General features: G+C 40.6%; 1 protein-coding gene across 7 annotated transcripts; it reads left to right on the plus strand.

The window, feature by feature from the left end:
* Positions 1-853: 853 nt before the first annotated feature.
* Positions 854-27,692, plus strand: LOC103709599 (serine/threonine-protein kinase 38-like). Of its 7 annotated transcripts, none has more exons than XR_005513474.1 (14): positions 854-1,086; positions 3,966-4,140; positions 7,725-7,808; positions 9,061-9,302; positions 9,424-9,667; positions 9,818-9,897; positions 13,546-13,630; positions 14,968-15,099; positions 15,192-15,305; positions 15,740-15,784; positions 23,145-23,229; positions 26,310-26,375; positions 26,458-26,628; positions 26,988-27,692. XR_005513474.1 is itself a non-coding variant. In XM_039130433.1 (13 exons), the coding sequence occupies exons 1-13, from the start codon at positions 899-901 to the stop codon at positions 26,544-26,546; spliced, it is 1,629 nt and encodes a 542-aa protein (XP_038986361.1). In that variant the 5' UTR covers positions 854-898; the 3' UTR covers positions 26,547-26,936. The 7 variants fall into 7 exon arrangements, 2 of the variants coding, with proteins under 2 accessions (XP_038986361.1, XP_038986362.1); XR_005513473.1 differs by having other exon boundaries at positions 26,994-27,692; XR_005513476.1 differs by having other exon boundaries at positions 26,310-26,360.
* Positions 27,693-27,765: the final 73 nt, after the last annotated feature.

Below are 27,765 nucleotides of genomic sequence, written 5' to 3' on the forward strand. Positions count from 1 at the left end.
TCCAACTGATGGCTGAGTCATCTTTTTTTATCAAAAAGAAAAAAAAACCGAAAGAAAGAAAAGAAAAAAAAAGAAGAAGAAGTAGTTCGCTAAACCAGCTGGATTTTACTAAAAGCAAGTCTGTATGGTGCCGTACAAACAAGTTGTTGTCAAGTGAATAAGTGATCAATATATATATTAACACGAAACAATAGTTTAATCTAACAATACAATAGACGTATTAAATCGTATCTGTTACAAGTTAGCTGCGTTGAACTATTCAGCGAACAGATATTCCCACAAGCTGCCATCTAGCACGTCACAGAATCCTAACGTGGCAGCAATTTATTGGTGAAAAAAGTTGTCTGCTGTTCCAATCTAGCGAACTCTGGCACGGCACATCGCCTCGACAAGATCCCTCGTCCAGATGGGTGGCTCTTCGCCCAACATGCCGTCAGATCCTAATCGGAGGGTCGTTAATAATTTAATCCATCAGGGCCGTGTGATGGGAAGAACAAACCCCCGAAAAAAAGCTCGCCCTCCCATCACATATTAATCACCGAGATCGAAACATCCAAGCCGTTCGGTCGTCGGGGAACTTCGGACGGACCCGTTGGACCGGGATCTTAAAGTGGTCCGCCGGATCACAATACTAAAAATAAGTAATAACCCGAAATAAAAAATTGGGGGAAAATACACTGGGAGCGAACGGGAAGGAAGAGCGCAGGGTATTCCATTCATAACCTCGTAGCCATGATCTGACCTCGTCGTGTGAACATCTGCACAGTGTAATAAATAAATAAATAAATAAATAAATAACCCAGAAATATATAAAAAGGCCGGGGAGGGAGAGAGAGAGAGCCCAGGGGAGAAGAGAGAGACGGCGGGGCGAGAGAGGGGGGGGGGAGGGAGAGAGGTGATGGAGAGGGAGATGGCAGAAGGGGAAGAGGACAGGGAGAACGGAGGGGAGGGGGAAGTGGCGGCGCCGGTGGTGGCGGAGGAGGAAGTGGGCTCCAGCCTCACCATGAAGCGGGTGGCTGCTGCGAAGCAGTTCATCGAGAACCACTACAGGAACCAGATGAAGAACATCCAGGAGCGTAAAGAAAGGTTAGCTCCACGCTTCGTCCGACCGAATCCCTCTTTCCGCTACGCCAAGATCTCTTCTTGATGATATTTTATTCCTGATCTTGGTTTCTGTTAATCTTTTTCTTCATCTTTTGCCTTTGATATATCCTCCTCACTCCTTGTACCACTGTTCCGTGATGTTATTTCTCGTTATCTGTTTCTTGATTGACTGAAAACGAATGGAAATCCAGTTCTTGATGGATCCTTCTTGAATATATGCCCGCGTGTTTAGTTATTGCAGAGATCGTACTTTAATTGTATCATGTTTTGGTTATGGGGTTGGAAAGACCTTAATTTGGAGATCTTGATGTCGCTTATGATTGACCATCATGTTTCCCTGATGCTTGGTGTGGCACTCAGTATCGAAGGCTAGGGTTTGATGTAGCTAAAGAAATAGGAGATTAGATATTTGACCGATTAACTTCTCTCGCACATTAGAGATTTGGAGTTGCGCATTAGAGATCCGGACACGTTGATGTAGCCAGTTGATCTTTATTGTGTGATCGTTGTCGTGTAGCAGACTCAATCTTTATATGTGATACACAAGGACAGAAAGAAACAACAGTGCCAGAAGTTGTGCTCCCTACATTGATGCATTGTGATGATACGAGACAAGAATCATTCTTTGTTCTTTGATAGTGTGATGTCTTGGTTACTGAGCTGGAAGGATACTCTATCTGGGTTTCTTAATGCCGCCTTGACATTTGGCGCAGTGCTCAGTTCTGAAAGTCAGGGTTTTGACAAAGCTAAGGAATTAGGTGATTAAATATTTGATTGATTAGCTTTTCTTGTGTGTTAGAGATTTTGATGTGTTGATTTGGCCAGTTGAGCTCGATTTCCCGATAACCCATTTTGTAGTATGCCTAATCCTTGCATGTAGCCTACCGGAAGTTATGCCCCACACCTTGATTCATGACATGACCGAAGCTACGCTATCATATGATTCTGCATGTAGCCTGTGTCTTGCATCTTGAAAGGTACCATTTTATCATCTCCCTCCAAAAAAGGGCAAGATTGTTTCTACTGGGTTTTTAAGACCAGCTGGATTATGGCTAATGTGCTATTCAATTGGAAAAAAAAACTGGTCTTCACTGATGTTGCCTTTAAACTCATTGGAGCTTTGTTTACCCCCTGTTATTCCTTGCCCTTCCCCTAATTTTATTCTAGTAACTGTCATGTTAAGTGATGCATAATGTTAACATAATGGGCATTACTTGGTGTCAGGATGGTTGTGCACTTGCAAGTATTTATGTGGAGGAGAAAGATTTTATAACTTGAGAGTTGAGACTTGAGACAGTTGGAAAAGTTCCGGAAAGATGCTACAAAATCTAGAAAAGAAAGAACAAAGCAGGGTTTGACACAAAAGAGCGATTTACTTGTCACTAGATGCTTATTTGAGAGAAGGGAGCAACAGGAGTAATTGACGAGATGGTCAACCATTGAGAGATCTAGTGATATGGATTAGGAGATTTTTTTTTGCAAATACCTCTTTTGAAACAGACATGCTGTGCTCAAGAGATGAATTTGGAATGTGATGTCAGTAAGCTTGACTTGTGAAGAAAAGGCAATCAGGATTGAGGGTTCTTACTTTCCAGATATGTTCTATCAATAGAGATTAAATAATTTTTTTTAAAAGGCTAGTACATCTCTATATATAATGGGAAAGGCCTGGAGTCCAGCATGCAGCATGTTGGACTCTGAAGCCTTTCCCTTTTCTTTTCTTTTTCTTGGTTTTGCCACATGAGTTATAGGAAGTAAGGTACTTTTGGGTAGGTGTGACGTGGCTGTCCAGAGGCCTTTGCTTACTAAGTGAGTGGCCCTCATCTTAAAAGTCTGGATTCTTTCAAACAAAGAACATGCCTTGTGCCGAGAACCCCATGTCATGCACGTTGCACATGCAGGATTCTAGTTTAAATATGAACGGATCTTTTTCTATCTAGGTCATCTCATGGCTTTCTTTCTTTTTTTTTTTGTTTTTAGTATTCTGTGAAAGTTTAATACCTTCCTATTTTTACTGAGGATACTTAAACTTTGGTTGCTGTGGATCTCCAAGAGTGAGATATCCCAAGACATTAAGACTTAGGGATGCATGTTGACTAGTCTGTTTTTGGATGGACATAGATGACGGTTATACTATTGGGAGGGCATATCAATGTTCATTTGGAAAGAACTGGAATAACCTGTTATTTGTCGGGAGGAGATTTTAATGGTAATTAGTCTTCACTTAGGAATAGAGGAAGAAATAGCAAAAATTCGAGTATTCAAAAAAAGTGGGTTAATTGTGTACTCTCCTAAATACTTTTTTGATGTTTGCATATAAACAGGAATGGACGGTGCTTGTCTTTATCTTTTTCTGCTTCGTGCTGTTTTTTCAATGAAATGCCAAAAATTGTGTGAAGTCCATGCCAAAAACCTCTGAAATCTTGTTACTGAAACTTTTTTTCCAGTTTGGGACCAAATCTTCAGAATATTTTAATTTCTTACTTTTTGATATTTTAAATCTTATATGGTTTGAGAAGTGTTGCTAAATGCCCTATTAATTGGTCCACCATGTAGCTTGTATTAGTAGTATATGGGCTTAAATGGTATTGATGGTATTGCAGCCCAACACTTTCTCCGTCGGCATCTTTATCTATATATAAATATATGCTGTGCATGCGTGAGCACGTGCTTGCATGTGTTTTTGTTCCCTATCCATTTGGAGATATGCTCATGCAAACTTAGATCCCTGTTCATACTATATATGAATGCACGCATGTGTTCCCCAGCAAATGGAAATATGCTCTTTGAACTATGATCCTTGCCTAGCTCCCCCCCTTCTCTTGAGGCTATGTGGTTGACGACTTCTATTTCTGTTGCAGGCGTTGGTTTTTAGAGAAACAATTAGCCTCTTCGCAAGTTCCGAAGGAGGAGAAAATCAATTTACTAAAAGATCTGGAGAGGAAGGAGACGGAGTTCATGCGACTTAAAAGGCATAAAATCTGTGTGGATGATTTTGAGCTACTCACCATTATTGGGAGAGGAGCTTTTGGAGAGGTCTGGAGTATCATGCTTTATATATATATAGCAGTGGCAGCCCTTGATTCATTAAAATTTCTCTTTTTGGTATTTTGAACATCAAAAGTTGTAGCACTTTTGCTGCAGCTAGTAGTATTTTTCTGGTAGAGCTGGAGAACATTGATTGCTACTGTGTTGTTGACCTGCTGCTGCTACTGTGTTGTTGAGCTATTCTTTTGAAATTTCAGTATCATAGGAATTTTGTGTGCTGATCTTGCATTAAGGAGCTTCTGTTGATGTAATAACATAATTCTGCAGAAAAATATCGTGCATAAGGAATTAGTCCGCCCAATTTCATTTAGTTGCTAGATTGTTATTAACTATAACACGAGCTTTATCCTATCTCTCTGCTGTAATAAGTAGATTAAATTTTGAAACTAAATTTGTCAAACCTAATGTTATATTAAGCATATCCATTTGGTTAGCTAGATGGGAACTGGAAGATGAGTCAATGAGCAGGCAATCCCTTTTCCTTGCATTTCCTATCTCCTTTCTTTACATCACCTCAGGTTTCCCATTTTGAAAACATTGTTACGGGAGATACTTTATCTCTTTCATAGAAAGGTTGCGATACATATTAGTCTTGAAGGTGCGCCTGTTAGTTCCACATGTTAGCATGCAGTTTCCTTCTTGTGTGATTTTGGCAACCATAAGAGACATATATTCAATATATCTTCCTATAGTATCAGTTTTTATGGTTGACTTGGTGTGTTTGAGCTTTATTTATCTTCTTGTTCTAAAATCGTACAACCTTTGGGAGAAGTAAAGTCGTTTTACCTTTTTAGTCTGTCACATTTATTACTTTTTGTCCACTCTCCTGTACTGGTCGTTCAGTATCTTTTTCAATGTGAGAATAAATAAGTTCCTTTCCGATGATAAAGATCATTGCACATAGAATAGTATGACGATAAGTATGATCTCTGGTTAATCTCTGCATGTTATAAAAAGGATGGTTTCTCAAGACCTCTAATGGATAATAATTAAAAGCATACCACCATATAATTACTGGTAATTAGGTTGGAAGTACATTGTTTTACTTGAACTGCTTGCTGTGTCAGCTTTTCATTCAGATAATTACATTTATCATTGTAGTTGATGGTCATATTGTTGATATAGTGTGGTAGGAGTAGATCTAGAAAGAACAGTTATGGCATGCTTGCTCCAGAAAAAAATGTGATCTGTGGTGCAGTGGTACTGAATTTTCAGACTGAAATGCAGTACAAGACATGCACACTTGATTGGATGCTAGAAAGTTTAGTAGATGGCTGCACATTGACATTCTCATTAGGATTAAAATAGTAGCATTCCTTACATTTAAACTAAGGTTTGGATGCCAAAGCTTCAATATAGAAGAATTCTTCTTTGACAAAATTCTACAGTGATATGATACAGGTTTATGCTCTCCCTTCTCCTGATGAAAGGGGGAAAAACTTAAAGCAGATTTAAACAAGGCTTTACAACTTGGATCTTATTTGCAGAGAAGTCAGTGTATTGGCATGCACATAGTCTACGTATATAGATGATCTGCTAAATATTATGGCAAAAAACATCCTAACAGGCATGAGATGGCATGAGCAGGCTGAAATGTACTCTGCATAATATTTTGCATTACAGAAAGACAATTGAACACCTGCATATAAACCTTTAAGATGGTAGTTTCAGGACTATTTTAAAATGTTAGGCCCTCCATTCTTTGTGCATTTTTTAAAAAGATTTCCTGTCAACTTCATATCTTTTTTTTATAGGTAATATGTTGGGACTTTCTTGGAAATTTGGGAGATTTTGAGAATTCTCGACTGAGGACATTTGATCCTTAGGAGCTGCTGTTTTGGAGGAGTTAGGTGCTTGGAGGAGGAGAGAATGGAAAGAAGGGGAAGCTTTCTGTCCCTTGTTGTTTGGTTGTCAATCTAGGGACAAAGAAAGGAGAATACTTATTTAAAGAAAGAAATATATAGATGGATAGAATTGAAGTTTCTTGAAGATGTTGCTGGTGTCTTGAACATGAGGTCTTGTGCAGGTGTATCTTGGGGGGAGTTATTGCTCATCTTGTGGTGCCATGTATTTTTGCTTGTAATTTTCCTGAGTTATTGTTTGATTTGATGTATGCATTTCGTGGACCCCATCTTGATATTTAGCAGCCTTTTGTGTTTTTGTAACACAATTTTCTTTCCCTTAAAAAATAGCCGCTTAGCAGTATTGATATGGAAAAACCTTACTTGTATTGAAATGGAAACTTTTAATTACTGTGTTAGAAAAATAATTAAAAAACAAGTTTATATTATGCTAAAAGTTAACCTTTAGGCAGAAACTTAAAAAAAGGAATATGATTTATCATTAACTCAATGTTTATAAGAATTTTATATCAATGGATTGTATTTAGATGAAATATAAAAAGGTTAAATTCATTTGTATTTGTATCCAGTGATTAAGTGTGGGTATCTGAGAGCTTTTGAAAATTAGTAGAGGATCCTGGTATCAACCAAATAGAAACAGTAGGGACAGAACAAGAATGAATTTGTTGTGTGGAGTTTACAACTTGTGTGAATGGAGATCCAATTGAGTGAAACTGTTTGAGATGATCTGGATATTCTTTGAATAGGATGGCATGGATGATCATCTAAGAATAAGGTTCAGAAAAGAGGAGAGGGGGGTTATTATAGGTTTACATTGAAAGTAATTGGGCTCAGAACAAAAGTGATGACACAGTTGAAGCAACAAAGCTGATTCCAATACATAAAGCTTGATGTTTATGCATCTGGAAAATCTTATATTGATTTCAGGATTGAAACACTAACACATGGAAGGCTCTTATTGTAGCTATCGTCTCACTGAAAATCGTGGTTTCCATAATGTTGTTATGGCTATATGATGTCCGTGGCCTGAAACTATTATGACTCATAAAAAACCCATTGGAATTATTATTTTGCTGTTTGAATCATGAGCTATTGGTGGCAATAATGGCATATGACGTATTACTTACAACAGTGAGATACTATTGTTAGGCATATTTTACACTCAGAAAATATTGTTTCGATACAGATTATATTATGGTAGATATATTTTAGAAATTATTAGTGTTTAACATAATATCAAATGAGAGGTTCCCTGAAACTAATATATTTTTAAAGAAAAAATCTGTAACACTTTAAGTTGTATGCTGATACGAGGGTTGACTGGTGATTTTGATTCCATACATGCTTCACTCTGATGTCTGTTTGGGTTAACTTTAGGTTACTAGTTGATAAAGATGACTGGTGGAATTTATTGGAACAAGTGGTATCTGTGATTGTGGATACTTATGAATGTGCTGCAGTATCATTTCAGAAATTTTATAATAATATGATAACTGATTAGAAGAATAGTTATTTGCTGAAATGAACTAGAGTTTCTGGTCAAATTTTATTATAAGAATGGGCTATAGCTTTGATTTGTAAAGTTTGAGCATCGTTGCAAGATCCTTTAATGTAGTCGTACATAGAACTTTTTATTCAAAGTTGCAAGTTTGTAATATTGACTACTTGCCATTTTCTTGGGTGCTTACCAATTTTCATGCTATAATATAGGTCAGACTGTGCCGGGAGAAGTCCTCCGGCAATATTTATGCAATGAAAAAGCTGAAAAAGTCTGAAATGGTCAGCAGGGGTCAGGTAAGATTTGCCCTTATAAATTTTGTCAGTGAAGTTTTGTAGATAGACCTTTCATCTTCTCGCCTGCTTATTGACCTTTCATATTTGTGAAATATTAATTCACATATTATTTTGAGAAAGCCTACTAACTTCTGATGCACTGTTAATGACTTAATGTACTTACTAATTAACCATTTCTTAGCTTTTTTGGCTGTATTGTAAATGAAACTTATAAGGTAATCCAGGTAAGAGTTATTTGGATTGGAAATACATGAGGTTGATGGAACCCTGACTTGGTGGCAAGTAATTGGTGTTAAGAGACTATTATGATATGGATATAGCGTTTAACAGAAAATAGTTATAGCACGCTGGTAAATTTGAAGGATTAAGGAGTACGAGCATAACAGGAAACAAACAGATTAGAGAAAGGTGGATCTTTGTCCATGTTCTTATCTTTGAGATTTGAAATGGTACTATATATTTAAGGTACATTCTATTAAAATTTTTGTCATTATTCTTTCTGATCATACATAATGGAACAATGATGTTTCCTTATAACCTGTTCTTAAATTGTCTTACAGGTTTTTTAATTGTTCCTTTTGCACTTTGTGATCACTTATGGCTAACTTATGTTACTTGGTTCAGCTGATTACTCTAGCCATAAGATATGTCCCATGCGGTCGGGACTTCTTAAGTGGAGATTGAAATGAAGAGAAGAATGGGAGGAATCAGGACAAGCCTTTTATTCCTCCAATTCTGATTTTGTTTTGGGATAATACAATCTGTCTAAAAGGGTGACTTCTAGCGTTCAAAAAATTCATGGTATCGTGGGATCTAGGCTCTCTAACAATATCTCGAACTTTTGAACTTCACAGCCTACAAAGCTGCACGGGTTAGCTGCACGGGTTATATCATATGGATACATTGGTTTGCAGTCCAAACAGGCCCCAAATTGTTCTAAGGTTAACATATTTGCTTATATTCTAAGTATTGATTGGGCAGAAGTTCCAACACTACATCTTTGTATAAATAAATTCATGGATAAGAATTAATTGGCTACATTAAGGATAATAAAGTTCTCATACTATTCCATTTAATGTGGCAATATCGCAAGTTTCTCTATGATATTTGGGGCTTCTTGTAGTAATTTGCTTGCTACATAAAACTCTAGTCGATACAGTTCATGCTCTGCATTGACTTTTTTCCCCACTAAAATTCATCAATCTTCTTGAACATGTTATTGTAGTCACATTTTTGCATATTTGTCTCTTAGGTGGAGCATGTTAGAGCTGAAAGGAACCTGCTTGCTGAGGTTGCGAGCCATTGCATCGTGAAGCTCTACTATTCATTTCAAGATGCTGAATACCTATACCTAATTATGGAATATCTTCCGGGAGGGGATATGATGACCCTGCTAATCAGAGAAGATACCTTAACTGAAAATGTGGCTAGATTTTACATCGCCGAGAGTGTATTGGCCATAGAATCAATTCATAAACATCATTATATTCACAGGTCAGCAATATCTGACTATATTACCTTAGTAAACTGTATTATTTTGTAGGTCTATGGTTTAAATATTTCAAGTGTTTTTTTGTTATCAATCCAATCTTCATGTAGCCTTCTCTATATGCAGAGATATTAAGCCTGACAATCTTCTCTTGGACAAAAATGGTCACATGAAGCTGTCAGACTTTGGCTTGTGCAAGCCAATTGACTGCTCAAAACTTTTGACTTTGAATGAGGATGAACCAATGAGTGATGAAAATCTTAATGAGTCAATGGACATTGATGGAAGCTTCTCAGATACAAATACAGGTAGAAGGTGGAATAGCCCCCATGAACAACTTCAGCATTGGCAGATGAACAGGAGGAAACTGGTATATTATGTCCATAACTTTTACCTCCTGAATTAGTTATTACACAACACATTTTTCTTCATCTTCTGCTTTCATGTTATCCATTGCACTATGTTTTTTTTGCTCCGAGGTATAAATATAAGGCTAGAGGTTGTTGAATTGTACTTTCAGGCGTTTTCCACAGTGGGAACACCAGACTATATTGCTCCAGAAGTATTACTGAAAAAGGGATATGGAATGGAATGTGATTGGTATGTAATTCCTCTCTACATTATAATGCAAACTCTCATGAATGATTTCACCTTGGTCTAACAGTTGCCTCTAACCAATCCCCTTCATGAGTAGCTACACCTCTTTTGTTTTGAATCCCTCTTGCTCTTTTGGAGAAAACAATAATATCAACCAAAAGTGGGAGTATACCTAGCAGATTATGTAAAACTTCTAAAAAGCAAAATCTTGAAACATATGGAATCAAAGCCATCCATTAAAGACTGCATCATAGATGCTCAATGGCCAATACTGGTTTAACTTTTGAAGCTTATGGGGAGTCTTTGCTTGGCTCTTGTCTCAGATAGTAAAGTTCTTAAATGCTGATTTATGCTTTTGAGGTGAAAATGCTTAAAAATAATTTTGCTTTTCTAGTAGCTAAGAGCAAATGATATCGAAACTTTCGATAATTATGCCTTTAGGCTTCTACAGTATACACAATGGCTTGGTGATTATCTCATTTCCTTGTGAATGAATCAAATGCTATTATAGTAGAAAGAAGAAATTTGTTTCCTATGCAATGATCTTCTACAGTTCTTCCTTTCTTTTATTCATGTAATAAATATGTGCGATAAAGACTTATTGCTTTATGTTTGAATAATGCAAAGAAACCCAGACTTAGCCAAGCTTATAAATAGGTGAGTGCAGTAGGCGCATCTTCTCTATGATAATTGACCAGGTTATAAATTTGGGATGTCTATTGAAATTCTTGCCTTGTACTTCAAAGTTATTTTTATCTCCTAGATATTCTAGGCAGTTTTTCTGAGCATCTGCCTAAAGCCTGTAATGCACCTAGCAAACTGGAATTGGATACTCCCTGTTATGTTTTCTAGAAATTCGCCCATAAAATTAACATTACACCTTGCATAGAAAACAACTGGAGCTGTTCTCAAGTCTTTAGGGGAGTAACTTTATGTCTAGTGTAGTTTTTTTATTTTTCTTTTTTTTTAATGAGATTTAATGAGGATAATCTTGTAAAGAGAATGTAAAGGTATGGAAGAGGAACAATAATTTAAACATAGAAGAATGGAAACCCACACTCCCCTCGCACCGCCCCGGCAATGGAAGTAAAACCTTGCTGATGCCTGTAATGAAGCCCTAACATCTTCCAATCTGGAGAGCTCTATGAAGATGCTTCTATTACTTTATTTCCAGATATCTCCTCATACAACATCTAGTATGACAACTTGAAATGCTATTTGAAATTGTCAGTTAAAGAGGCATAGGCCTGATGTAGATGGGGTAAAGTGTCTTTTGGCAAAAGCGCAATAACACATGCAGCCCTAAGATTGGTTGCCCAATAGCTCTTAGGAAGACAGTGTAGGCTAGGTAAATTAATAGAATCATCTTTCACTCTAGAAGATTCCACTAACTAGATAGTCTCTAGGGCCATTCGACATTGCTTAAGTAGCAGAGCTTTTAGCAATAGCGCTTTCACTAGTAGAGCTTTTATTAAAAAGTTGTTTGCTGTTTGGTAACTATATTTCTGAAGTGCTATGAAACTTTAATCTCTCTTTAGTACAGAAACTGTGAAAGTACTTTAAGCATCAAGCAATGGCAATAAAGAACATTGCATAATGATTTCAATTGTTTAACTATTTATACTATCAGAACTCTTAAATTATAAATTATTTATTTTGATATTTTAATCTAAATAATATAATAAATAATAAATTATTATTTATCATAAAATATAATAATATTTTTACAATAACACAATACTATGTTATAATATAATAATAATAATATTATTTTAATATAAAACTATTATATTACTATTATGAAATATCATTATGTTGTATTATATTGTACTGTCAAAATCATTATTCAAAGTATTGTTAATTTATATATTTTTATATTTAGTATAAATAATATAATAAATAATGTAGTTATTTTTTGTATGATTATCAAGTAACAAAGAATATCACAATAGCAAACTGGGTAGTTCTTGATTCTAACAGCAATATTAATTTTTGATTTTGTTCACCTAGATTAAAATGGCAATAAAATTGTTCATATATCCACAATCATAATAACAACGTAACTGTTCACCAACATTTCTCAATATTCTTGTTACAAGTATAATATCCTAAATAAACAAGTCAACAATTTATAAGAAGAGTTGCAATACAATCTCACAAAACATCAATCTCACAGTTATTTAAAATTTGGCTTTATTCCATGCTTCTTTTGTTCTGTGGTTGATCAATCTCTAAACAATTCGGGAGGAAGTACCTCTTCATCATCTTAAGGTTAAACTCAAGATCTTGAATTCCATTATTATGGCAATCAAAACACCAATACATATGATTATGGCAATAAAAAAGTATTTTAAATTATTTTTTTGAAAAATCTTTGGCCAAGACTCAAACCTAGGTCTTTCGGTTGAGATTTTGCCCCCCAAACAGCTTGCCTATGTATCTTAAGTAGAGCTTTTGCCTAAAAGCTCTAGATTGGAGTTTTTCCTTAGTAGGTCTTTTTCAGCCTTTGGAGGAGCTAGAAAGCTATTTCAAAATCTTTAGGAAACACCTCAAAGTCACTTACAAGAGCTTCTGACCCTCCAAGAAGCATTTTTTGGCTCTCCAAAAGCAATGCCAAATGAGGCCTAAATATCTTTCCTTATATGTCAGTTCAAATGAGTATTGTATTTATAAGATATTTTGTTCTCCAGAAATTCTTATTTCAATAGCTTTACTACCTCTATGGATTCCTTCCCATCTCTGAACTTTGGTGTCTGAACCTTCCATATCAACATTAAACCTATCAAGTCGTGTGATGGCTTCTCCCTTGCTCAGCATTCCTAATATGGAAGCATTTAACATCTAGTGGATACCAGGCATTGCTACCTTCACACTTAACCATGAAGCCTTTGCGCTAGCTCTATGCTTCCTTGCAACAACAATTTCTAAATTTCCCCACTAGGGGCTACATATGGAACAGTTTCTAAATTTCCCCACTTTGAAGTTTCAAGCTCGATATTAATCTAAAACACTCAATATAGGTAACAACTATAAATGCCCATGCAAGATATGTTTACCTGTTTGTTTCCAAAAGATCACACCCTCTGCATTGTTTGTACGTGGCCTTTAAATCCCAAGGTCCTTGGTCCAAACTCATCAACTTACCAAATAGTGTACTTGACCCTTGAATTCCAAGGTCCTTGATCCAATCTCACCAACTTACCAAATAGTGCTCTCTTTGTGTCTGTCAAATATCAAATCTGTAGGCACACTAAATACGAAAAATTTAAATCAATATTGCACCTATTCATTAGATTTCTTTTGAACCTATTCGTGCATGCTCAACAGTACATGCACCATATATATCAAATAAAACAGTGTAATTCCTTAATTGATATGCTATAGCACTATAGCGCATACGAGACTTTGTTGAAGAAACCTGATCCGCATTTGAGCGGTTTAGAGTATCTTCAACTTAATTTCTAGATTTTTTTTTTAAATTCTTCTTGTATTTTATAGCTGTAGTTTTTTTTTTTTCATTTTCTGCAAACTACTATTTTGTCTGCAACTTCCAATGTTTACACCTTGGTAGTAAGTTTTGCAAAGATGTAATGCACAAATTTGTGACATAATTGTTTATTTCTCATGCATTCTTATGTTGGTTTATTGTAGGTGGTCATTGGGTGCTATAATGTATGAGATGCTTGTTGGCTATCCACCATTCTACTCCGATGACCCAATTACCACTTGTCGAAAGGTTATTCTACCGAACTTCTCAGTGTTACACGTCGATGTATCCATAATCCTTCATTCTTGATGGAAGCTTTTAGGTTTTTGGGTGGGAAATATTGCTCTAAAGCCATTGTCTTTATCTCATGTGTGTCTATATCATGATTAGACTATCAGAAAACTTGAAATCTTTGAGGGCGCTTGTAAATATCAACTGTATCCAGATTATTTGGCTTTGACTTTATGATCCTCTAGGGACCATCTTTTATCAATACAATTCCAACCTTTTCTTGCAGGTTCCATCCAGATTTGTTTTGGTTATGCCCCATTCTATGTTCCCTAAGATACAGAAACTGTTACACTATTTAAAAGGTTTTCTTGAATCATCTTCCAACATGCCTGTGCAATCACAGTTTATTCTCTATCATTTAATCCTATATCATTGCAATGTGTCACTCTTTGTAGTATATTCGTTTATAACCATATGTTACATAATTCATACCAGAGAAAATACCTCAATGGTCAATGTTATTATTTCAATAACAGTTCGTTGATGATCTGCTGCAAAAACATGAGGTTGGTACCATTTTTTTGCATATAATGTTTGAAGATTTTGCCAAAAAAGAGAGAGAAAAGAACAGCCAATTCCTCTGCAGCTTCATTTATTACAATGAAGTATCAAATGCTAAAAATAGTCATCTCTTTTGAAAGTCTATTTTAAATGATATGCTGAGTCCATTTTAATCATATTTCATAGAGGCCTGTGCTTCAAGGAATTGTAAATGCCCCACCAATTAATGCAAAACATATGTTTTTTTCCCCCCAACATTTTCATCATGGGTTGATAGCTGGACAAGAAGAGAGACACTAAATGCTAATAGTTTCATGAGAATGACCGATAGCTTGTTCTTGACTAGAGTGAAGTTTGCAACAACGTCGAGGGCTTTTTTATTGGTGATAGTAGACAATAAACATGAGTTCTGATCCACGGTCTTCCTTATTTTGCATCTCTTGTATAGTTTGCACATTGCAGTTGGGTCTTATCCTAGAGTTGGGTATGTTCAAGCTACCACGAGAGTGTTCTGGAAATTTGTATTCCTTTATGTACCAATACACAGGGACTTTTAATCTGATGATTTTAATTAAATCTTTCTGATGGTTGGTCATTTATGCTGTAATATTTAAATTTATGCTGTAACATTATTAAGTAATGAAGTGGGTTCTGGTTCTCATCTAGAATTTGATAGCATGTTAAGGTTGTCTATTTGAAGATAATGCCTCTTAGATATGGTAGGGTATTGTATGTTTTAAACAGAAAGGAGACCTCCTATTATCCCATCTCACATTCTGTAACAATGACAATAGATTGTGCATTGGAGACATAATTTGAAATTTCCTGAAGAGGCAAGGTTGTCACCTGAGGCAAAGGATCTTATTTGCAGATTGCTATGTGATGTTGAACACAGACTTGGCAGTGGAGGTGCAGACCACATAAAGGTATTGTGCTGAATAGATAGCTGTCTTAAAACTTTCCATTGTTGTCTGATAGCTGATTTTATCTAAAATAAACTGTATTTATCTTCTCTCAGGCCCATCCTTGGTTCAAAGATATCATATGGGATAAACTTTACGAAATGGAGGCAGCATTTAAACCTGAAATAAATGGAGAACTGGATACCCAGAACTTCCTGAAGTTTGATGAAGTATGGTGCTGAGGGTTCTTATTTTATGCTTAGCTAATTTTTTGTTACTAGGTGTTTGTTTGGTCCAATTCCTATGCAATTTCTTTTTGCTGATGTCTTCAATCATAAATTGCCTTAGTTTGATACTTATGGCATCTACTTTCCTTTATATGCTTTGCGTTAGTTTTCTGTCCATAATGCATTATATGATGTGAGGCATTTTTTATATCTTAACGTGATTCTTTTACCTCTGATCCGACATCTTATGGAAATTATCTTTAAAATTGGTCACTTATAAATTATAATTTTTTGAATAATTCAACACTGGGTAACAATAGAGTCATCAGTTTTTCCCTCTAAATTTTATTTTTTAATTCAACTTGTTGGAAGTTGTAGTGTTAGTGACTTCATGAAATTTATCTTCTCACTCAGTTTTCTTCTTCCTCTGTAAACAGTTAGAGCCACCTACTCCAGCAAGAACTGGTTCTGGATCAAGAAAGGTAGACAACTCTTTTAAATTAAATTTGAGAATGAGTACTTTTCCTTGGTAAAAAGCTTAGAAATTTAACTTTTTGTAATGCCAGTCACTTATCTGAGATCTTAGATGGGCCAATGCTTATTGGATATTTGGTTTACTTATTGCCTTTTTGTAAAGCTTCATGAAAATCCGCATTCTTAATTTCGGAACTTGGCACTTAGGATTAACAAAGGAGCAGGATGATGGGAAGGACCATGAATTCTGGTGATTTTAAGTATGCCATTTTGTTTAATTTATTTTAACCACTTTGTCAATGGTTGTGAAAAGATTTGGGTGGCTGGTTGGTCACAATGTATGCAAAGCTTCGACCTTGACTATAAATTATGAAAGTTTGATCTTAATGATTCTGTTATTCTGAACACGACAAAGGTCAGCCTCTTTATGCTCATGCTGAGAGCTTACCTTACCCCTTGAATAACTTTAAAAAATGGTTCAAATGTTTGTGTCTAGTGAAAAATTATCCATCATAGCTTGTAATAGTGGTTTACAAATCCCATGAACTAATTTCTTTGTGCTGTTTTCAGATTATATTTAATTACTAGATGAGCAAGTTATATTAGTTATGGTTGATGTCTAATGGTATGTGTTGCTGGAAATTGGACCCGGGGGCCGCCGCGAAGCCGGGGAAGGAGGAGCTCCGCTGCTACAGGGGGCGGACGGCGGTGCGCCGGCCGGCTGCGTCCTCCACCGTGGGGCGTGGGAGCGTCCGAAGAGGGGTGGTGCGTCCAGTCCTGTCCTGTAGCAGATATGGACCCGGGGGCCGCCGCGAAGCCGGGGAAGGAGGGGCTTCCGCCGCAGGGACGGTGGACGGCTGTGCGCCGGCTACTGGCGTCCTCCGGGGAAGGAGGAGCTCCGCTGCTGCAGGGGGCGGACGGCGGTGCGCCGGCCGGCTGCGTCCTCCACTGTTGCTGGAAATTGGACCCGGGGGCCGCCGCGAAGCCGGGGAAGGAGGGGCTTCCGCCGCAGGGACGGTGGACGGCTGTGCGCCGGCTACTGGTGTCCTCCTGGAGGGGTGCAAGTCCGCCGTAGGAGCGGTGGTCAATGGCGTGCCGGCGGGTGGCGTCCTCCTGGGGGGCGTAAGTCCTGCAAAAAGCCGGTGGCCGGGCTCTCCGGCGCCGGCCCTCCGATGCTTAAGTCAGAGGGGGCAGATATGTGGAGAGAGCAAGGGAGAGAGTATGTGGAGAAGATGAAGAGGATATATTTCCTCAATTGTGTGTGTTGTTCACTTCTTTCTACCCGGTCTAGGAGGGTTCTCTCGGGCTTCCGGTCCTTCCTCTTGTTTTTGGTCCCCCCTCCCTTTTCCCCCCAGGTTTCCTTTTATAGGAGGATTTTTGTTACCTGGGAGGTGACAGGAGGTTTGTCCTGTTTTGTAATAATTGGGCACGATTTGGCCCATTAATGGCGTAATGGAGAACGGGACCGGATCAGACCGGAATCAGGGAGTTGTCACGGTCGATCGGACCTGTTGGAGTGGTTGAACCGCCGGCTGTGGTGGGCCTGGGGTCCGTGGATGGTAAGTGCATTTATTACCGAATGAACCGGCGGTCAGGGAGAGCCATACGTTCTGATGGTTCAGTGATTCGGAGATCGTCTTGGGCCGTGTTCATTAAATGACTGAGTGCATCGGAGACTTGAGAGAGTCTCGTGCATTAATGGCAGGTCGTGCCGAATACCTGCGAAGATCTTATGCCTTGATGGCTTGGAGATAGTGGCAGGTTATAGTGGAGTTGTCAGGTCCCTTAGAGGGTTAGGTGGAAATTGGATATTTGGCTAAGGCATGGGCTCGGCCTGCTGTGCTCGGCCTTCTGGTCTCGGCCTTCTGGTCTCGGCTCTCTGGTCTCGGCCTTCTGGTCTCGGCTCTCTGGTCTCGGCTCTCTGGTCTATGAGCTCGAGAGCGGAAGAGCCCGATCACTTAGGATGAGCTCGAGAGCGGAAGAGCCCGATCACTTAGGATGAGCTCGAGAGCGGAAGAGCCCGATCACTTAGGATGAGCTCGAGAGCGGAAGAGCCCGATCACTTAGGATGAGCTCGAGAGCGGAAGAGCTCGATCACTTAGGATGAGCTCGAGAGCGGAAGAGCTCCATCACTTAGGATGAGCTCGAGCTTGCTGATGGATTTGGGTGCTATAATTACATTTGTGGGGTGGTCCATTTTTCCACCAACACTACCCCCCGACTTCCGAGTCCGAGCTGCTTTTTGGCTCGGGCGAAGGAAGTAGTTCAGTCATCGATCGTCCTGGTGCTGTGAGCGTTCTTACACCAAGGCGACTGAAGACGCTTTTTCTGCTCGGAGTCCGTTCTTTGGGGACGTCGGCAGAGAAGAATCCAAGTAAAGATAAATGAGAATGTAAAGACATTAAATGAATGGGTACCTTGTACCGTGTGCGTCCTTGCGCCGAGGCGACTGAAGACGCTTCTCTGCTCGGACTCCGTTCTTTGGGGACGTCGGCAGAGAAAAGTCCAAGAATAAAATAATGTAAAGACATTAAATGAATGGGTACCTTGTACCGTGTGCGTCCTTGCGCCGAGGCGACTGAAGACGCTTCTCTGCTCGGACTCCGTTCTTTGGGGACGTCGGCAGAGATCCAAAAATAGAAGAGCGGGCTGAGCTCGTTGGCTGAAGACGATGGAGCACGAGCCGAGCTCGTCCGGTCAGAGAGGACCGCTAACTCATCTCGATGTCTCGAGCATCCCTATAGCCGGGGCATCCCGACGTCTCGGGGCATCCTGACTGTAGTCAGGGTAGGAGCACGAGCCGAGCTCGTCCGGTCAGAGAGGACCGCTAACTCATAGCCGATGGAGCACGAGCCGAGCTCGTCCGGTCAGAGAGGACCGCTAACTCATAGCCGATGGAGCACGAGCCGAGCTCGTCCGGTCAGAGAGGACCGCTAACTCATATTCGGGGAGCACGAGCCGAGCTCGACGGTGGAAGCCGATGGAGCACGAGCCGAGCTCGTCCGGTCAGAGAGGACCGCTAACTCATAGCCGATGGAGCACGAGCCGAGCTCGTCCGGTCAGAGAGGACCGCTAACTCATAGTCGGGGAGCACGAGCCGAGCTCGACGGTGGAAGCCGATGGAGCACGAGCCGAGCTCGTCCGGTCAGAGAGGACCGCTAACTCATAGCCGATGGAGCACGAGCCGAGCTCGTCCGGTCAGAGAGGACCGCTAACTCATCTCCCGACGTCTCGGGCATTCCTATAGCCGGGGCATCCCGACGTCTCGGGGCATCCCGACGGATCGAGGCATCCCGACGTCTCGGGGCATCCTGACCGTGGTCAGGGTAGGAGGACCGCTAACTCATCTCCCGACGTCTCGGGCATCCCTATAGCCGGGGCATCCCGACGTCTCGGGCCATCCCGACGAATCGGGGCATCCCGCTGTGGCAGGGCATCCTGACCGTGGTCAGGGTAGGAGAACGAGCCGAGCTCGTTGGCTAACCTGAAAATAGATAAAATATTGAATTTATTTGAAGCCAAAGTGGCGTCCTGTACCTTTTGGAGATATCTTGATAGCTCTCGAGCTTCGAAGTCCCTCAGGACTTGGTTCGGCACCGGCCTTCTTTGGCTTGATTTTTTAGGTGTTTTGCGCTCGGGTTTCTGAGCTCGGTCTGCATGAGCTCGGCGGGGGCTTCAATGATGGCGACGCTCTGAAAGGGGAGCAATGTCGCGGGCGCCGTCCCAAGGACTTACGCCCGTAAGGAGGGAGTACATGCTGGTTTCTTGCTTGCTGCCGGAAGACAGAAGACTTGGAAGGATAATGGGATTTAATGGGGCTGTACCCTTTGTCACAGAGGCTTACAATCCCATTTTAAAGCTCCATAACTTTCCTTCTCCAGACCTCAGCTTTTATTTCTCTTTCCCCCCAACTCGTTGACGTGAGACTTGGACTACTACTTCTCACTGGTTGCCTCCACATACGTCGTTGCAGCGGGAGCCATACCTGATTCGAGATGGCTCGGGAGTCAGGAGAAAGTTTCTTCCTCTGCTTCACATGATTCCGTGGAGGCGGCACAGGAGGGGCCTCCACTTGTTGCAGGCTTTGGGCTGCAAATAGCTAGCGCTTGGACTTGCTGCACAAGCGCATCGAAGTGCTCGAGTTGGACTTGTGGAACTTGATCTACCGGAGATCTTGATGGTGAATTTTGGACTGAGCGTTTGGGACTTGGAGCATGATACTCGAAGGGGAAACCCGCTTGTAGGGGGCTCCGGTTGAACTGGAGCCGGAGGAGGCGGTGCCGTTGGGATGCCCCTGGGTTGCAAGCTTTGGACAGCGGTAGCCAAGGCTTGCACTTGTTGCACCAGGGCATCAAACTGCTCCGGCCGAACTTGATGAACTGACTCAGCCGGAGGTGGTGAGTTCCGGACGGAATGCTCAGGACTGGGTGGAGGACGTCGAGAGGCATTGGAAGCCCCTTTGCTTCTTAGCTTCATGGCAGCGAACTCGGGCCCTTCCTCTAGCGCCAACTGTTGCTGGAAATTGGACCCGGGGGCCGCCGCGAAGCCGGGGAAGGAGGAGCTCCGCTGCTACAGGGGGCGGACGGCGGTGCGCCGGCCGGCTGCGTCCTCCACCGTGGGGCGTGGGAGCGTCCGAAGAGGGGTGGTGCGTCCAGTCCTGTCCTGTAGCAGATATGGACCCGGGGGCCGCCGCGAAGCCGGGGAAGGAGGGGCTTCCGCCGCAGGGACGGTGGACGGCTGTGCTCCGGCTACTGGCGTCCTCCGGGGAAGGAGGAGCTCCGCTGCTGCAGGGGGCGGACGGCGGAGCGCCGGCCGGCTGCGTCCTCCACTGTTGCTGGAAATTGGACCCGGGGGCCGCCGCGAAGCCGGGGAAGGAGGGGCTTCCGCCGCAGGGACGGTGGACGGCTGTGCGCCGGCTACTGGCGTCCTCCTGGAGGGGTGCAAGTCCGCCGTAGGAGCGGTGGTCAATGGCGTGCCGGCGGGTGGCGTCCTCCTGGGGGGCGTAAGTCCTGCAAAAAGCCGGTGGCCGGGCTCTCCGGCGCCGGCCCTCCGATGCTTAAGTCAGAGGGGGCAGATATGTGGAGAGAGCAAGGGAGAGAGTATGTGGAGAAGATGAAGAGGATATATTTCCTCAATTGTGTGTGTTGTTCACTTCTTTCTACCCGGTCTAGGAGGGTTCTCTCGGGCTTCCGGTCCTTCCTCTTGTTTTTGGTCCCCCCTCCCTTTTCCCCCCAGGTTTCCTTTTATAGGAGGATTTTTGTTACCTGGGAGGTGACAGGAGGTTTGTCCTGTTTTGTAATAATTGGGCACGATTTGGCCCATTAATGGCGTAATGGAGAACGGGACCGGATCAGACCGGAATCAGGGAGTTGTCACGGTCGATCGGACCTGTTGGAGTGGTTGAACTGCCGGCTGTGGTGGGCCTGGGGTCCGTGGATGGTAAGTGCATTTATTACCGAATGAACCGGCGGTCAGGGAGAGCCATACGTTCTGATGGTTCAGTGATCCGGAGATCGTCTTGGGCCGTGTTCATTAAATGACTGAGTGCATCGGAGACTGGAGAGAGTCTCGTGCATTAATGGCAGGTCGTGCCGAATACCTGCGAAGATCTTATGCCTTGATGGCTTGGAGATAGTGGCAGGTTATAGTGGAGTTGTCAGGTCCCTTAGAGGGTTAGGTGGAAATTGGATATTTGGCTAAGGCATGGGCTCGGCCTGCTGTGCTCGGCCTTCTGGTCTCGGCCTTCTGGTCTCGGCTCTCTGGTCTCGGCCTTCTGGTCTCGGCTATCTGGTCTCGGCTCTCTGGTCTATGAGCTCGAGAGCGGAAGAGCTCGATCACTTAGGATGAGCTCGAGAGCGGAAGAGCCCGATCACTTAGGATGAGCTCGAGAGCGGAAGAGCTCCATCACTTAGGATGAGCTCGAGCTTGCTGATGGATTTGGGTGCTATAATTACATTTGTGGGGTGGTCCATTTTTCCACCAACAGTATGATTTGGTAAATCAGACTTGAAGGTGTTCAATGCATAGGACTGTTAGTATTTTGACATTAAAAACCTTTAGAATATTATATCTGCCCTGACATTGTGGTGTTGTTTTGTATCTTTTTGATCAAGAATTATTACTACTGATACTTGCATCATTTTTTGACCTATTGTCAACCCATCTAGCACTAATGCATTGTGATATGCATGAAACCCATCGGCAGAATCTACCTTACTATATCAAATATATTTACGAAGAGAAAATGGTCTTGAATGAGGATCCATAAAGCCAATGCCAAATAGTTGGGAAAAGGCTAGGTGGTTGCGGTTAAAATGGTCCCGGATACAGTTATCCGAGTTCCATTAGTTTGAGCCAATTTATCTTTCCGCTAGAAAAACTATTGCTACTATTTCCAAACAAGTTGAGTTGAACAGACAAAATTTAATTCATAGGAGTCAGGTTTAAAGCCAACAAACTCAATCAAAGGGTATGCTTCTTTCTAAGAGCCTGCACATTTTTTCTAAAAGAAAATTTTAAAACTGCTCCGCAGGTTACAAGCAAGTTTGAAGAATCCCATGTCTATGAGCTTTTCGTCCAGAAATGACTCATTTTCAGCTGAAATTATACTTATCGAGTTTGTTCAGCTTAATTTACAAAAGTAGTTTTCTGGTGTTTGAAATGATTAGATGGTGGTACCATTGCATGTTTTAAATTAAAAGTTTTTATTGGCTAACTTGCATATAGATTTAACAATATTTTATTTTCTAAAGAAAAGTCTAAGGTTTTAGTTATTTTCTTGATGCAAGTCTTGTAGTATATTTAAAGCACTGGTATTGTTGCTTGACAAAATTATGCTTAGTATTCTTGGTTTTTTTGTTATTATAAAATTTCATGCATTGATGGATCTGGTGAGGAGAATACAATATGGCACCATGTGCTGCAGTTGGTGGATTAAGAAGCTACATTAATAGGCTCTCAAATGCAAGCGTTGCTTGTGGAACTTCTGTCAAGGTGTTACATGCCTCATTCTTCATTTGACATAGATAGGAACAATATTAGTGTTCTATTAACATTCTGCTTGAATTTGAGATTTATGATTTAGGATCACATTGCTTCGACTACACAACCAAGTCCGTGATGGGGATCCCATTTCTCTTGTTTTTTGCATGTGACAGCTGTAAAAATATGTTACAGTTTTTAACTATTGTCTTTTTTTAGTGTTTGTTTTTAGAGTTCTGGGAATATCATTTATCTATATGTGTTATGTTGTTCATTGTTCTACTTACACATTTGAATAACCTTGTACTTTCATCTCTGATGGCCTGAAATTTTTTTGTTGAGCATTTCAAGGTAGCTGATCATTGCTGTGAAACATTTTATGAACAGATGTTGCTAAATTCTAAGGACTTGAGCTTTGTCGGATATACTTACAAGAACTTTGAGGCTGTCAAAGGCTTTCATCATTCTTTTGGTATGGGCATTTCTTCTTTACATTTTAAGTTTTTAGATTTTTAGAAACTCCTATTCTCTTGAGGATCTTGTATTTGTGTTGCTTTGTGGTTCCAACCCCTTTAATAATATACATGCAATTAGTTTCTGCTGATACCTACATTTTGGCATGTTTATCACCATATCATATTAAGCGAGCGAAAGTCATTGAGTATGGATCATAAATCAACATCAAACAGCCTGAAAGGCTAAAATTATTGCTCACCTGCACATGCAGTTGTGCAGAGATCTGAGATATTGATCTTATTTAAAAGGACTGGAAGGTGGAAAAGAGAAGTGAATAGATGTCAAGCTTATAATATGAGGAACTTTATATTAAAGAGGAGAGATAGAAAGAAGAGATGGAGAGTAGAAAAGGGGAAGTTTTTTGACTCAGGTTGTGTGCCCCTTTTTTTTTTATAATAAGAATGTATGTCATCTCTTACTAGGGTTGGTGATTGAGCAAATTGCCTCTGGTGAGGATTCAGTTGGTAGAATACTCCTTACATCAGTGGGCCAGTTCAATAGAATTCAGAACACATGATAAAAACCCATGATATATATGTGAGAGTCACGCTAGTAACATGGGAGCATGACTAATGGTTCATGTGGAAAATAGATTACATCTCAACACCTCTTCAGTTGGAGTGTAGGTATGGTAATTCCCAAGCTTAAAAACAATCCCGAGCTTAGAAGAAGAATTACTAATTCCTGCCTAAGCAAAAGTTTGATAGACATATGAATTGATTTCATCTCTTGGTCGAAGATATGCTCCAATTTCTTCTTTATTTTCAACCTTCTTATGGATAATGTGGCCATCGATCTCAGTATTTTCGGTCCTCGCATGAGAATTATGCCAGTGGAAATATATGTTGGGGAATGATGCCACTATGTTTTAAGCGGCCTTCAAATTGGAGGATTCATATCGTATATGATAGACTTGAACAGTAATTGCTTTCTGCAAACAAAGAAGCAGTAGCTACAAGTAGATATTTTTTCAATAGAATCCACTTGCTAAAGAACGTTCAACCTGTAGATAAGAATGCCTTAATGTAGAGCTCTTTTTAAGCATTAAAGAATACTCATATGTGTATTATTGCAAGCTTAATAACAGTGAGATTGTTAGTTCAATTTGTGTCTCTATTTATCTAGGTGGTTTTCTCACTAGGATCTTGATTGGTAGAACAAGGTTAGTTTTAGTGGCTGTGTTCAAGAGGGGCTTCATGTCTTTCCTTATTTCATGAAATTTCTCTAATTAGAAAAGAGATCTTATGTACAAAAATGTTAGTGCTTTCTAATTCTGTTGGCTGTCTTCTTGTATTGGAAACAACCGTTCTTGTGGTTGTGTATTTGTGTTGCATCATATTCGGCGATTCTACTAGCATATTTGGGGTTCCTTGCCAAAATAAGGAATTGAAAGATTTTTAGTTCCGAGACTCTGAAAGTGACCTGCCTTTTCTCCAGAATTTCTGGTTTTGGACAAAATTAAGCTGTTTGTGTACAGCATGCTTAAAAAAAATCTTAATTTATGACCGGTGTTGATAACGACTTTCTTGGCTGTTAAATTGATGGTCATCAAGTTTCTTGTCTCTAGTTTTATATCTTTGCATTGAAGCATGTGTCTTACTTACCATATGAGAATATCATATATTTGTCAAGGTATGCATTAGGGTATCAAGGCTGTTAAATTGTGTAGGTGAATCCAGGCTGTGGACACCCTTTATGGGCTAGGCGAGCGCCTAGGTGCCTAGGGAGGGAAGTGCCCAAAGTTTTAAGTATGAATGCCTTTAATGATATACATAAATTAGTATATGCATGTCATATATGCATTCTTTTTTCACAATATATGATATTATACAACCTTTTTCCACACTTAAGAAGTCCCAAGAACAAATTTAAAAGGAGAGCACTAATAGAATTGCTGCCATCGCACAAACCAGCAAGCGATAGGGCTATAGCTAGGCAGCCAACACCAAGCAAGAAGTAGGAGGAAGAAGAGAATGGTAGGGAAGCAGCAGCCGACAGACTGCAGAGCCATAACAAACACCCATCAAGAAGAAAAAGAGGGTGGAGACAAGCAGGTTCAAGGTCAGCAGGTTCTCGGTATCGAGTATGCATCGGTACCTTATCGGTTCGGTATGGTATGCATTCGGTACCGAAATAGCTCTCTAATTATTTTTCTCAATTTTTAACTTGGTACGCCTCGATATAGGTCAATATGTTGGTATAGGTCGGTACGAATCTTGGTATGCCTCGATACAGATCGGTATATCTTGGTACGAGGCGGTACAAGATGGTATAGGACTTATACGGACTCAGAGTTGAGTTTCGTATCGGTTTTCTTCCGGTACGGCAGACCATGAGCGGGATAGAGGCTAGCAAGGAAGGGAAGGACAAAAACATTGAAAAAAGGAAAATCATGACCAAATGAAGAAGCAATATTAGAAAAGGAGGAAGAAAAATCTGAGTAGGAAGGAGAAGAATAAGAGGACGATGTTGAAGATCGTCCAAAGAAGAACGAAGAATGAAACTGGGGAGGAAGAAAAAAGTAATACATACACATATATATATATATATATATATATATATATATATATATGTTCTTGGCACCAATGGTAAGTGATTGCTATCATTGCGGTGATCCATCACCATCTATGGCCATTGACCAACCTACGAGCAGCTGGCAGGTTGGTGGTAGCCGCCTCATAAATCTTTAGGTGGGCTTGGCCTAGGCAGCCCGGCTCCATTTTGTACCTAGGCGACTGCTTTTAGCAACACTGGATGATATAAATGAACAAATATGAGAGCACACTATCTTAAGCTCAGGCGGTCACTCTTATCATAATAACTATGTGATGTATTATGGCTGATCGCAAAGGTATTCTTTTTGTTTAAATTACATGTCTTAGAGTAATGATAGAAAAAAAACAATCATTTTGTTGGGCTCTGATCATATGTTGTCTTTTACATATGCAAATAAGAGTTTTGCGAGTTTGCACGTTTCCTTTTCACTAAATTATAAAAGAATCTTTGAACTCATTCTATTGCAAATTAATCCTGCAGATATGAAAAGAAGTACGTCACCAAAGCGGCCCGCAATCGATTCCATATTTGGTGAAGTGCCTCGCAGTTATTGCGATTACATCTTTCACGATTCTTTCAAAAAGTCTCATGTCCTGTTTTACACCCTTCCTTTTCTTTCTATTGCCAGCCAATTCAGCCATGGACTCTGCTAGGAAATCAACTGGAGGGGATACTGACGTACCCATGGTCTCATCAGGCGATGCAATGTCCCCATAACTTGCTATCTGCACTGATTAATAGTTTATTCATGTGCCCTCCGTGATGTGGCTGTGGAAGTGACCTGCTTGTTTTTAGTCAGGTCTGCCCTATTCAGTTGTCCTGATAAGCTTGTCTCGCAAGCATTTTGTAGAATCGAATGGGCCTTTAGTTGTACAGTACTATATTAAGGATGTTTAGAAAAGCCCGGTGTATTGAACTGTGCTCTTTCGAATATGTTTTGATAGCAGAATGCGATTTCTGTGTCCTGGCTGCCCAGGTTGGCAATGCCTTTTGTTGTGGCAATTTCTGGCCTGGTTCAGCTTCGGGGACAGTAAGTACTCCAAGCATGCTGCTATCATGTCCATGCTCTTTGATGAGTATTTGGGAGACTGCAGTAGTTTTATTTAATACCTTTTTTTTTTTTTTGATACAACGGCGGCTCACACATGATGGGTGTAGATGCAGCCAACAAAATCAGAAAATGAGGCAATTCAGTTTGCGGCACTGTTTGTCTTTCTGTAAACGTGCGTGGCCTGGTGGAAGCCGCACTTTTTCAGTAATCTGCGAATGCCGTGGAGCAACTACCAGTCTCCAGCAGCGCATCTGCGACTTTGGATTTACTCAATCACCGTGGCCGAATTCTCCTCGAGGAGGTGATCCACTTCTAGTACCTGCTTCTCATAGGAGATACCCCTCCAAGCAGTTCTAAGTTCGGTACACACCACAGATGTATCGAAGATTCGTCGATTTTTTGCTGCTACTAGTCCGGTGTCGTGATTTCTAATGATGAATGCTACACCTTTGTAGCTTTTGTCTTTGGTTACACTGTCGTCGAAGTTTATTTTGAGAAAATCAGGAGGAGGGGCACTTGGGAGGTAAACATAGTTTTGGACACTGTAAGGGTAGAATAGGGGCTTGAATGTTCCTATTTAATGCCCCTTTGCCTCCAAGCATCTAGAGTTTAGATTATTTTGATTAGCAGTTACTTTGTTCGATGCTTAAAGGTTGTTAGATGGTGAAAGGGACTTTTTTAAGGAGTCTCTTATTATATGGATTCAGTTCAACCTGAAATCATGCATTTGGGACAAGCAAAGTGGTGATGCATTTGCAATTAGAGTTTTGTACAGGCTGGACATTTTCTCTGGGCACGTCACCAATCTCAAATGTGGTTCGAATATAGATGTCTGCTCTTTTGACCGCTGACTGATAGTGAGTTGAATGGTGGGATTACAAGCAT

This window comes from Phoenix dactylifera, chromosome 9 (genome assembly GCF_009389715.1).
Source record: "Phoenix dactylifera cultivar Barhee BC4 chromosome 9, palm_55x_up_171113_PBpolish2nd_filt_p, whole genome shotgun sequence".
Taxonomy (NCBI): domain Eukaryota; kingdom Viridiplantae; phylum Streptophyta; class Magnoliopsida; order Arecales; family Arecaceae; genus Phoenix; species Phoenix dactylifera.